Here is an 11,149-nt window from a genome sequence, read left to right on the forward strand (position 1 = left end):
CGGACATCTGATATCATACCTAAGTAAAGTTCACATTGTTCAGGGATTCACCGTGACAATGTTGAAGGTGAAACGGTTGAGGCGGCCTAATTCGGCAGCGCTGGCGATTAAGGGTGCGAAGAGTGCGAAGACGTAATATTACGTAAGCGCTTAATGTGGCAGGGTAGGACGCGCTCGGAGACGGTGGCACGGACGGGAGACGGCAGTGCTCTTCTTTGTCCTCCTCCATTTCCTTCCTCTACTTCGTCTTTGCTCTATCATGTCCCCGGCGGATGATACTCAGTATGACGATGGCTCTCAGCCAGTTTCTGTGCCCGACACGGCCGACACGGGCGAGAGCGGCAAGCTCAAGATGATTATATCACTTGTCAAGAAGGTCGTGGGTGTGAAGGACATCGCGTCCATGTACGTGGCAGGTCTTGTCGAGCCTTGGAGCCGTGCTGATAGCAAGGTCAGGCGACTATCGCTGCCTGCTTCGTTGCTGGAGCCGATCCCGAACCTGGAGTACTGGCATTATCTGGACCGGCCAGATCTGTTCGCGGCGTGAGTGCTGCTTTGTCGGCGATCATCAGTGGACGTCGAGGAGTTGACATAACCACAGCATTAATGATTCTGACGATCCTTTCGAACGCATGCTGGCCGCTCTCCGATTCGCGTTCTCCAAGGATCTGAAGTTCATAGTAAGTGACTTATTCTTCACGTGTTTCCCTCTCCGAATGCTCCGTGGATCGCTTCTTGCTTCCCGAAGCGGTCTGTGTGTGCGGCCTCAATGGAGACATCTGTGTTTTGCGAGACATGCGTGGATGTGCGCAGCAATAGTCGGGGTTGCGAATGTTTGCAGTGCTGGATGGCTGTGGCTGTGGAGTGCTGCTGCGCCGTTGAACGCTGTGTCGTATCCGGAGTCAAAGTGGTTGACGCAGTTATACATGGGTTCACGCATACTGACTGTACCATTGTAGCGCGGCAAAGTTTGCAAACCCTACAACTCTGTTCTCGGAGAGCACTTCCGATCGCATTGGGATGTGATCCCGGTCGAGTACCCGTCCGACCCCACGGAGCCGCCAATCCAGCATCTCTACCTCACCTCGCCCGCACCTGAATCGACATACTCTTCTCTGGCGCCGACTCCGGCGCAGACGCCGCGTATACCGGTGTCTGAGACGGCGAGCCTGAGCGGTCGCAGCATCAAGAGCGGCAAGAGCGTCGTCAGCGGGCTTAGCACGCTGTCGCGCGGCACATCCACTCCAGGAAAGAGCACCCCAGCGACATCTCCAGACTTGGTCGAGACGAACCTGGAGGCGGGCGTGTCAAGCCTGAACCTCAACGACGGGAGCACGGAGTTGCTGGAGGCGGACGATGCGCCAGAAGTGGAGGGTAAGCGGCGCGTGCGCGTCGTATTCCTGACGGAGCAGGTCTCGCACCACCCGCCCGTGTCAGCCTTCTACGCGTCGTGTCCGAGCCGGAAGACGGAGCTTATGGGCGTAGACCAGATCTCGGCGAAGGTCTCTGGGACGACAATCCGCATCGTGCCGGGCTCGTACAACAAGGGCATTTTCGTGCGCCTCACTGGCGGGCCGGGGGAGGGCGAGACGTACCAGATCACCCACCCGGTGGGCTCCGTGAACGGTATCTTGCGCGGGAGCTTCTACATCACGATGTGCGAGGCGACGATCATCGAGTGCAGTGGCGGAACGGATGAGGAGAAGCTGCGGGCGGTGATCGAGTACAAGGAGGAGTCGTGGCTGGGGAAGGCGCACTTCTTGGTCGAGGGCGTGATCCACACGTACAAGCCCGGGAGCACAGAGCACCAAGAGTGGACGCGGGTGAGGCATGTCCCGCGGGACCGTGTGCTCGCAACGCTCGACGGTTCGTGGAAACACCGCATCCGGTGGAAGCGTGTCAACGCTCCGAGCTCGGAATATGCAACTCTGATCGATTTGTCTATGCTGTGTGCGATACCGAAGTCGGTCAGGCCGCTGGAGAAACAACATCCGAACGAGAGTAGGAAGTTGTGGGAGAACGTGACGAACAATCTGCTGGCGAAGGAGTATAGCGAGGCTACGAAGCACAAACTCTCTATCGAGCAGCGCCAGCGTGATGATGCCGCGGAGCGGAAACGGAAGGGCGTGCAGTACGTACTGGTCATACTGCTGAGGCTGCTTGTTGTCGCTCACGAATGCTGTGCCAGGTTTGTACCGAATTACTTCGAGAGCGACGTAGATTCCGGCATACCCAAGCTAACTGAAGCTGGCCGTCAGGCACTAGAAGAGGAGCTCAAGGAGGAGGCGCTATACCCGTTGGAAGCCTGAGCTTGCGGAGGCTGACACATGGACACTCATCATGACCTTACGACTGAACACACCCTTGTATTATTCTGCCACGGTCTCGCTGCCTCTTGAAGGTCCATGTACGCACATTCGTTAGTAGTCGATACATGGTCTTACATGCTAAGCGCCGGGGCTTGTTCCAGTGACCGTGCTTGCTCGACAGAATCCTCAGGGTTATCCAAGAACATCGAAATCGCGCACGCGTGACGCAAGATAGTTCGCAGAGGCGGGGTCGGGACCGGCCATGCCTATGGGTGAGCCATGTACCACAGCCTCTTCTGAGCATGCACTTGCCAATCACGATCGCATGACGATCAACAGCTACCTGTATATCGACTATCATCTGTGCCGGAGACGGAACGCGGAAGCCACGGGCTCCGACATCGTCCAAGCACTTGTACCCGCATTTCGCGACCTACTTGCGCACGGGGGAAATTGATCGTGCTATGCTCGATGTTTTTAAACCTATACACATAGCTAAGGGGGATTGATAGACATGATGTGCAGCATCTTGCGTACAGACTGGGACTGATGTGACCCGACTCGAACTCGACAACAACGTAGCAGATCATACTTCGCTTTGAGCGAAACGTATACAACCTCGAATCAGTCCGGCTCAACGAACGCTACCTCCATATTTGCGCCGCTCTCGAGATCCTCCGCCGTCGGTCCCGATCCGTCCGAGTACATGTGCATGCGCTGCATGAAGGCAGCCACATCTGCAACACCTTGCTCGCGCAACTGGCTTGCATACTCGCCGTCATCAAGCACAGGTTCCGCTGGGTTCCAAGAAATCGGTTCTCCATGCCATCCATTCTTCAAGTGGACGTAATTGAGGAAACGTCTCCATAGTGGGTCTGTGGAGAGAACCGAGGCGTTGCCAACGACAACAAGGAGCGCTTTCGCGCGGGTAATAGCCACTACAGAAGAGCTCAGTGAGACCCAACTTGTATCATTTGGTGATGATCCACGAACCGTTGAACCTGCGAGGATTCGCTACGAAGCCAAGCGTGTAGCGCTGGTCGTATTGCAAAAGGTCTCGCGTGCTCCGTACAGTGGTGAGGATGATCACTCGGTATTCCTGATGGCCTTTGGTCAGTGTCGCAACGGTAAACGTCAAAAAAGGCACACCTGTCCCTGGAACTCTTCCACGCTGGCTATCTTAACATGTGGAGCGAAGCCCGACAGTGCTTGACGCAGTTTCCTGACTTGCGCACGGTAGGGAGCTATGACTCCGATTTCTTCGTCCGCTAGAGACGTAGCAAACATTCAGAACAGTTCACCTAGATACGGACATAGAATACGCTCACATATTTTGAAGCGGGCATCAGCCTTCAACTTCTGGATGTAATCCTTGACGACCGTGACCTCATCAATGTTGAAGTACGACGGCGATGACGCCTCCCTTTCATCCTGCCCAGATATCGCATGAAAGACGACAGGAAACTTGCGATTGACGAGATGCTGCCACCCAATGAACGAGTTGATGACAGACGGAGTACCGCACACTTCCAGCTCGTTTGCGTAGAACATCTCGTTTGGGAAGTTCAGAATTGCACTATGGGACCGGAAATTCTTGACGAGCTTCACAAATCTGAGATACTGTCAGCCTTTGTGTACACGAAGTAGCGACGGAACGTACCCCATTCCTCTGCCAGACTGGTCATTGTATGCGTCACGGTCCATGAGTCTTTCCAGGTATGACTCACCCAGACCGAGATCGCGAGCAGCGCTCGACCTAATAATCGGTCCGAGTTGTTTGGGATCGCCTGAGAGTACGATGCCCGTCGTAGAAGCCGCCATGGGTCGGACCGCTGTCATGACCTCGGCCTCGGTTGCTTGGCCAGCCTCGTCGACAAAGATGTGGCTGAAGTGTCCTCGAGGTAGGCCGACGCCGTGCGCGAATGACGCGGAACCGCAAGTTGAGACGATAACTCGGAACTTGGCCAAATTGGTCAACGAAGGGACAGCAAAGTATCCTTGTGGGGTGCTATAGGTGAACGCAAGCAGCTGCTCCGGCACTGTGTTCTTTTTGCGCGACGCTGCGTAGTGTCTGAAGAGTTGATCGGGGCCGAGGGCCAGCAATCGCTCGGCTAGGATGTCAGCAGCGCTATTACTAGGCGCGCACGCAAGAATACGGGCATTCGGATTGCGGAGCAGTTGACGTATTGCCTCGACGACAGTCACTGTCTTTCCGGTTCCTGGTCTATAGACTCAGGAGTCAGATGCCATTCTCATCAACCCTACAAAGTGAGTCACGTACGGGCCAAAGATGATGAAGGGTGCGAGCTCCGTTGACCGCTGCAGAATCAAACGGAGTGCTTGAAGTTGCGGAGCGTTGTTTGCGATTGACGGATTGTACAGAGACAGGGTAGTATGGGTCTCCAATCTTGTCCCTATGTGAGCAGTTGTCGGAAACAAGACACGATCACTTGGAAGCGGCAACACCCCTAGAGCCTCATGCTGCCGTCGCAACGGTATGCGATTAAGCTTGAATCGGACGTTAAAACGTGCCCCTTGTGCTGGCTTGAAGGACGCGTGAAAGTCGATGCCGACATCGCTGAGACGTACGTCATGCACGAACCCTTGGAAGCATCGACCCTCAGGGCCTGCTCCCGAAGATTGCACTTCGATCGTGTCACCTTGCACACTGAGTCAACAGACATGTTTATGGGGACGACGACGACATCACTCACCGATCACGACGCTCGGCCGTTTCTCAGCGAGTCCGGGTACGGAGAGACTAAGGTGAGATTGACTATGAGTCCACGGCCAAGCACAGAGTCACTCACTAGTAGAACGCCCCATCCTTCACGAATGTCACGCCCTCTATGTCGTAACGACGTAAATCATTCCTACAAATTGTCAGTCTACATATGTCGCCACGAAGAATACATATGACATACTCCATACGCCACTCTTCTGTCCACAGAAGTGTCCTGAAGTGGATAACGTGCGTAGAGGTGTTGAATGCTTTCGGCAAGAATCTCGTCCGGATGATTTGAGTGAGATCATCTGCCGATGTATCCCGGAACGCTGCTGCGAGCGCTGGTGGGATAGGGTACATCTTCAACTTACGAACCCAAGGGACCGCATCCAACGCTGGTGGACGACGTCCCGGATAGTAGCTCTGGCCGTTCCTCCACGGGACGCGCTTTTTGGCTACGTATGGTGTAGCCGCCTTCAGGAGCTCGCGGTCACCGTGGTCGCCTACGACGGCGTGGACAGATCGAACGATGACGAATTGTCGATTGGAGCTGTGTCTGCGGAAACGCAGCTCGAGATGACTATCGTACTGCCCATAGTTCGCCTGAACGAGCGACAGTCTGAGCTGGACATCCTGACCATCAACGAGACGGCCGTCGCCTGCAAGCTGCGCTTGAAACCTAGAGGCTACGTAGTCAGTCCAGGAACATGATACTACTAGGCTATAACTCACGATGATGATACTCGATTTGCTCGATCGAAGACAGTCACTTTCTCCACAATGGCGCTGGGCGAGCCAGCAGACAGATGAATGACTACGACTTTGTGGACACCTTGTCTCGACTCGTCTGGCTTGATAACTCCGAAATCAATGTCGCCGTCGGGAACGACCGCGACGCCTTCCTTGTCTTGCTCTGCTTGCTCGAAAGCGCCTTTGTGAGCCGCGATGGCTTCTCGCTTCTTGTGTTCCGCGTTGCCGAGGTGCTGAGGCCAACGGTCCTTGAGCACAGTCACATTGCACAGCGGACAATGCTGGGCGCGATGAGCGAGCTGTGCAGCGGTCGGTAGCTCTACATTCGCAGAGAGACCTTGGCGGGACGCTGCCTTTCGATGGCTAGCACTGGATATGTGCGCTTTCCAATTGTTATTGTTGTCGAGATTCCTCTCGCATATGAGACAAAATGGGTACGTGACGATGTTGTCTGCGTTCGCGGTGAGTTCGCGGTGCCGTCTGCCTCGAATGTGGCTTCTGTAGATTCCCCGAGGAGCACAGATGACACCACAGGTCTCGCAGAGCTTGACATCGTGCTGGAGTTTGCAACCTTGCGTGGTGCATTCTCCGGCGTACAGAGTCGCAGGGCAGTAGGACGCGAGGTAGGCAGCCATGGTGTAGCCAGAGAGGAGGGACGCTGTGAGACAGAGCGAAGAGATGTCTGAGCCAGGCGGACACCTCGTGTACGCGACAGGTACGTGCGTCGGCTGTGTCAAGCCCTAATGAGGATGCACAAATTTGGTGCGAATACCAGAAGATGGCCCGTGCAGCCTCGAGGCCGGCGCCAAAGCGCTCATCTAGCACCGTCGCAAGCGAGGAGAACATGGTTCCGGGTTGCTGCCATCCCTTCGAGCAAGTACAACCCCGCCAATCGTGTCAACTGCTACGTAGCATACTGCCCGTGTCAGCGTACAAGCGTACCGACTCCATAACGGAATTCACTGACAAGTAGATGGACGACGTGCAGGAGAGCAAGGTTTGGACTTGTTCCGGTGGCGTGGGTTGGTCGAAGGTCGGAGGTCCGGAAGGCACGATGTCCTACGAGATGGTTAGCACCTGGAGATCGTACGATACCTTCATTGCACTGTGAGTGACCAACTATTGCACCAAACTCATCAGGCCAGAGCAAGGAGTCCATCACCTTCGTGCCTCATCCACGACGGTGCGAATGCATGCAGTTACAGACCAGCGAGGAACGATACTAATAGCGGGAAACATAACATCGGGACTCATCCGCTGAGTAGTCTGATGCGTTCTGTCTCATGTACACCGGGATACGCACGAGGTCATGAAGGTGTCCATGCGATAGAAAGCATCAAATACAAGTGTGTGAACTACAAACTACGAGAAGAGCTTGCTGACGGAGGTGTTGCCCTCCTGGTTCTTCTTCAACACCTGCGCAATCACAGTAAGCAATCATTGGTCGGCGAGATCAGACTGATGGGAGACTCATACCTTCGCCACAGCAAATTCGAAGTCTTCCTGTGTGACATGTTGCCTCCGTTCCCGTAGGGCATACATTCCTACATACAACAGTGATGAAAATCCGACCCTTATGAAATAGAAACGCACTCACCAGCTTCGGTACAGATACCTCGGACCTCAGCACCTGAACATTGTCCCATCTTCTCAGCCAACGCACGCAGGTTAATCCCTCGTTGGAGAGACATCTGCAGTTATCATACATAAGCACGTATGTCAAAAGAGGGTCGTCGGATAGTTCGTACCTTGCGCGAGTGAATACGCAAGATAGCCACCCTAGCTTCCGGACCCGGTGGAGGGAACTCGATCTTCCGGTCGATACGGCCCGGCCGGAGCAAGGCCGCGTCCAGGATATCTTCCCCGGTGTGAGCGCAAACATAACACCACTTGACCGGCCAACTTACCTATCCGGTTAGTAGCCATAATAACCTTGATGTTCTTCGTCGCCTCAAACCCATCGAGCTGGTTCAGCAGCTCTAACATCGTCCGCTGCACCTCAGAATCACCGCCTCCAGACCCGCTCTCGCCTCGCGAGCTACCAATGGAGTCGATCTCGTCCATGAAGATGATACTCGGCGCGTGCTCCCGAGCCATGACGAACAGCTCCCGCACCATCCGACTACCCTCGCCAATGTACTTCTGCACAAGCTCCGAGCCCGAGACTCGGATGAACCTGCAGTCTGTGTGGTGCGCAACCGCTCGCGCGAGCAGCGTCTTTCCTGTACCGGGAGGGCCGTACAGGAGGACACCCTTCGGTTGGGCAATACCGAGAGACTCGAAGAGCTCTGGGTGCTTGACAGGTAGTTCGATGACCTCCTTGATCTCCTTAATCTGCTTGTCGAGGCCGCCGACCATCTCGTATGTGCTGTCGGGGACCTTCTCGACCATCATGAGAGAGACGAGCGGGTCCACCTTGTTGGGAAGAATCTTGTGTATTGTGTACGAGTCTGAGCGGAGCGCGACTCGGAGCGTGGGCTTCAGAGAGGCGACGTCGATGTCCGCGTCGAAGTCGACGACTTAACTCGAGCAATCAACAAAAACGACGTTTCTCTAGCAGTGCATCACGTACTGTATTTCCCCTCAGGCTGCACCTTCACAAGAACCTTGTTCTTGCCCATTACCTTCACTACCTCGCCCACATAGCTACCAGGTTCGTGTAACAACTGTAGCTCCTCTCGCAGAAGTCGTACTTCGCTTCATGTTAGTAGCATTCTACCCCAGTAATGATAAGGCATACCTCTCGCGTTCAGCGCATTTCGCTGTGCCTCTAGACGTCGCAGGTTCTGAGTCTTCTGGTTAATATCGAGCTCTGCTGCCTCAATCTTCGCTTGGTAGTACGACTTGATGCCGCCCATAGGTACAGGTGTTAAGGCAGTGCGTGCCATTGCGAGGGAGATGTAAGGAGGGAGGAGGAGGAGGAGGACTGTCGGCGGAGAGAATGAGATGCACGCTCAGAGGGCGGCGACGCGTCACTTACGCGTCGGGTTTCACGTGACAAGTCCCCCCCCGCAAACAGCAATTCATCAGATCCAGATCTTACATCTGTTGACGAGCCACATTTGACTCTTTCAGTTCGTCAGTCGTTCGCCGCGCGATGTCGAGTATCACATTAAGACACTACCCAGATCAAAGCAATTTCAAGTTATATTTGAGCTTCTCAGGAAGACATGTGCCCGAAAATGTTAATCGGATGGAGTAGTATGCATGTACTTATCCTCAGACTCTTCCCAAGGAACTTCGAAACAGTACCGTGACGATGATGGCCCGGGCCGGAGGCAACTATACGACACCCTCAAGTTGGTATACGGTGCCAGGATTGCGGCTTGGTCTGGACCTTCAGGATACCGCCGAGTCAACGTGTGGACTGATGTTCGAGGGCCTGCAGTAATTACCTGCACTTCGCAATTCACTACTCGCCCAATGAACTGTCATTGGCTGTAAACGATTATCCCGCGCAGCCCCATCCGTCTCGAGCCAAAGGCGTTCTCTGACCGTGTAGATCATGTGCGAAGGCTCTGGGACGTATAACGGCATGTCCAATCATACACCCTGCCCTCTTATCTGATCTTCGCGACGGTGTCGAGGTCTTGCAGACTGCATGGGGCGCGACAGTTCCAATCATGCCGCCCCGAGAGATAGGCTGCAACTGAACATACGATGCCGACAGTATCCTAGTCGGTCCTCGTGGAATCATTGCCAGTCACTGGACGACACAAATCTCCCCATGCAGCGTCTGCGGATCATTTCGACTAGCGGTTTGACGCCAGTATCGCGGACTCTCTGAGGTTGGCGGCCTACTGGTAATGTCCTACTTCATTTGGGAATGGCTCTGTGGTAAAGACGGACATCGCGTGATCGCTGCTAGGGCTGCAGACCACTCTGGAACGCACTGGGCGTGCCCTCTCCGCGCTTCATATCCCCTAGCGGAACGGTCAGCATGAGTTTCTGGCTCAGGCCGAGGAGGGCGATCCCGCGAATGAGGGTGCAATCAGAATTGCAGAACTACTATCGACTCTGACCGCCATACATGATCCATAAGAATTACCGCATCCTATGCACCGGCGTAGGGCACTTCAGGCCAGGTCTAAAGATAGCGAAGCGCAGGCACGCACCGTGCAGGGTAGGCAGGGGGACCCTACATGAACGCTATTGAGTTTTTGAGAACGAGGGTTCCTTCTCTTCGGAAGGGTTCATGAATCATCGTGACCTAAACTGATGATAAGTCAAGAAGACGCCAACTCTAAATGCTAGTAAGCCGATGCGATGACTCACTCCCGGTATTTTCGGTTGAGCTCCATCCACCCTGCGGCCGCCTCCCTGTGTTGGCGGACGAAGTCGTTCATCTCTTGCTCTGGTATCCGATTGATGTCGACTCTGTTCCAGTAGCGGGACATGGTGAAGATGATATCGCTAGCGTCGTTCTCGGCGCCCCGACTGTGTGCGTGCTGTTGGAGGGAAATCGGAGGACGGCCCAGAGAAGCGAAGAGGACTCACAGCGCCCAAGCTTTCAGTTTTGCCCGTATGAATTCGGACATTGTTAGGAAGGGGATATGACGGATGATCTGCACTTTTGAAGAATCGAGGCGTCGTGGACCCTGCTCTCCGGCAGGTAGTATTTCAATCTGTAAGAATGAAAGGTAAGGTCACAGCCCCGTGAATAAAGGGCGATATACGAACATCGATGGAAGGAATGTACCGATGGTACGTGGCATGCAACCTGCAACAAGGTCTATGATCTGACCCGCATGAACGAGATCCACGGATTTACCTGCTGCTCCAGGGTGAGACCACAGTCGTAAAGTCTGCGCTTCCGGCACAGGCATGTCGGACTCGACGGAAAGGGTGAGAAGCACCCCCTTCAACTATACAGAAGATTTCCTGCGGCAGGTCAACGCGTCTGTCCATGGATAACAGCGATGACTTACATCGGCATGTGGTGCGTTGTCCAGCATCGCGGTGAAGACGTTGCCGTAAAATGCATGAGGTACCTCAGCGGCATGCAGAAGTCGCGAGAGAGCGGCCGCAGCGTCGAGCAATCTGCTCGTTTCGTGCATCATACGGTGGCGAGAGGGGAGGAGAAAGTGGAAGAGCGAGTCCAGATGCATCCAAGACATTCATGTACTGTGTCGCAAGGAATCAATCGAGAAGTATAAGAACCAGCTGGGGTGGGGAGGGGTTGGCGTCCGGTACTAATATCGTTGCCGACAGAAATGCTGCCGGTGCGTGGCAAGCGTCTGATCAAGGACGACGTTCGACTCGGCCTAGTCACGGTTCTCCAACACCATTGCATATCTAGGATCGCGCACACGATCTTGCGTAACATGCGCTTGCCTTTCCCCTGTACCGCGGTGCAGCCTACATC

The 11,149-nt window shown here is 54.7% G+C and overlaps 5 protein-coding genes across 5 annotated transcripts; 1 reads left to right on the forward strand and 4 right to left on the reverse strand.

Moving 5' to 3' along the window:
• Nucleotides 1-259: 259 nt before the first annotated feature.
• C8Q71DRAFT_710027 (uncharacterized protein) lies at nucleotides 260-2,309 on the forward strand (the record flags this gene model as incomplete). Its single annotated transcript, XM_047920717.1, has 5 exons — nucleotides 260-405; nucleotides 457-543; nucleotides 602-680; nucleotides 960-2,131; nucleotides 2,189-2,309. 5 exons carry the CDS (start codon nucleotides 260-262, stop codon nucleotides 2,307-2,309), a joined length of 1,605 nt encoding a protein of 534 aa, XP_047777755.1.
• Nucleotides 2,310-2,774: 465 nt separating this feature from the next.
• Nucleotides 2,775-3,947, reverse strand: C8Q71DRAFT_113687 (AAA domain-containing protein). The gene is made up of 5 exons (XM_047916344.1): nucleotides 3,638-3,947; nucleotides 3,459-3,577; nucleotides 3,303-3,408; nucleotides 2,847-3,247; nucleotides 2,775-2,792 (listed from the first exon to the last, which is right to left on the reverse strand). The coding sequence occupies exons 1-4, from the start codon at nucleotides 3,858-3,860 to the stop codon at nucleotides 2,934-2,936; spliced, it is 762 nt and encodes a 253-aa protein (XP_047777756.1). The 5' UTR covers nucleotides 3,861-3,947; the 3' UTR covers nucleotides 2,775-2,792; nucleotides 2,847-2,933.
• A 655-nt stretch (nucleotides 3,948-4,602) lies between these two features.
• C8Q71DRAFT_113656 (uncharacterized protein) lies at nucleotides 4,603-6,917 on the reverse strand. Its single transcript, XM_047916343.1, has 6 exons — nucleotides 6,752-6,917; nucleotides 5,767-6,688; nucleotides 5,234-5,713; nucleotides 5,120-5,182; nucleotides 5,024-5,055; nucleotides 4,603-4,969 (listed from the first exon to the last, which is right to left on the reverse strand). Coding segments are annotated over exons 2-5 (1,197 nt in total). The 5' UTR covers nucleotides 6,420-6,688; nucleotides 6,752-6,917; the 3' UTR covers nucleotides 4,603-4,969; nucleotides 5,024-5,054.
• A 16-nt stretch (nucleotides 6,918-6,933) lies between these two features.
• Nucleotides 6,934-8,718, reverse strand: C8Q71DRAFT_765193 (endopeptidase). Its single transcript, XM_047924113.1, has 7 exons — nucleotides 8,525-8,718; nucleotides 8,357-8,476; nucleotides 7,692-8,303; nucleotides 7,533-7,642; nucleotides 7,382-7,475; nucleotides 7,261-7,328; nucleotides 6,934-7,200 (listed from the first exon to the last, which is right to left on the reverse strand). The coding sequence occupies exons 1-7, from the start codon at nucleotides 8,670-8,672 to the stop codon at nucleotides 7,147-7,149; spliced, it is 1,206 nt and encodes a 401-aa protein (XP_047777758.1). The 5' UTR covers nucleotides 8,673-8,718; the 3' UTR covers nucleotides 6,934-7,146.
• Nucleotides 8,719-9,821: 1,103 nt separating this feature from the next.
• C8Q71DRAFT_765207 (uncharacterized protein) lies at nucleotides 9,822-10,909 on the reverse strand. Its single transcript, XM_047924114.1, has 4 exons — nucleotides 10,556-10,909; nucleotides 10,465-10,504; nucleotides 10,282-10,409; nucleotides 9,822-10,221 (listed from the first exon to the last, which is right to left on the reverse strand). Exons 1-4 carry the CDS (start codon nucleotides 10,690-10,692, stop codon nucleotides 10,056-10,058), a joined length of 471 nt encoding a protein of 156 aa, XP_047777759.1. The 5' UTR covers nucleotides 10,693-10,909; the 3' UTR covers nucleotides 9,822-10,055.
• Nucleotides 10,910-11,149: the final 240 nt, after the last annotated feature.

Source organism: Rhodofomes roseus, assembly GCF_022264815.1.
Source record: "Rhodofomes roseus strain CIRM-BRFM 1785 chromosome Unknown C8Q71scaffold_13, whole genome shotgun sequence".
Taxonomy (NCBI): domain Eukaryota; kingdom Fungi; phylum Basidiomycota; class Agaricomycetes; order Polyporales; family Fomitopsidaceae; genus Rhodofomes; species Rhodofomes roseus.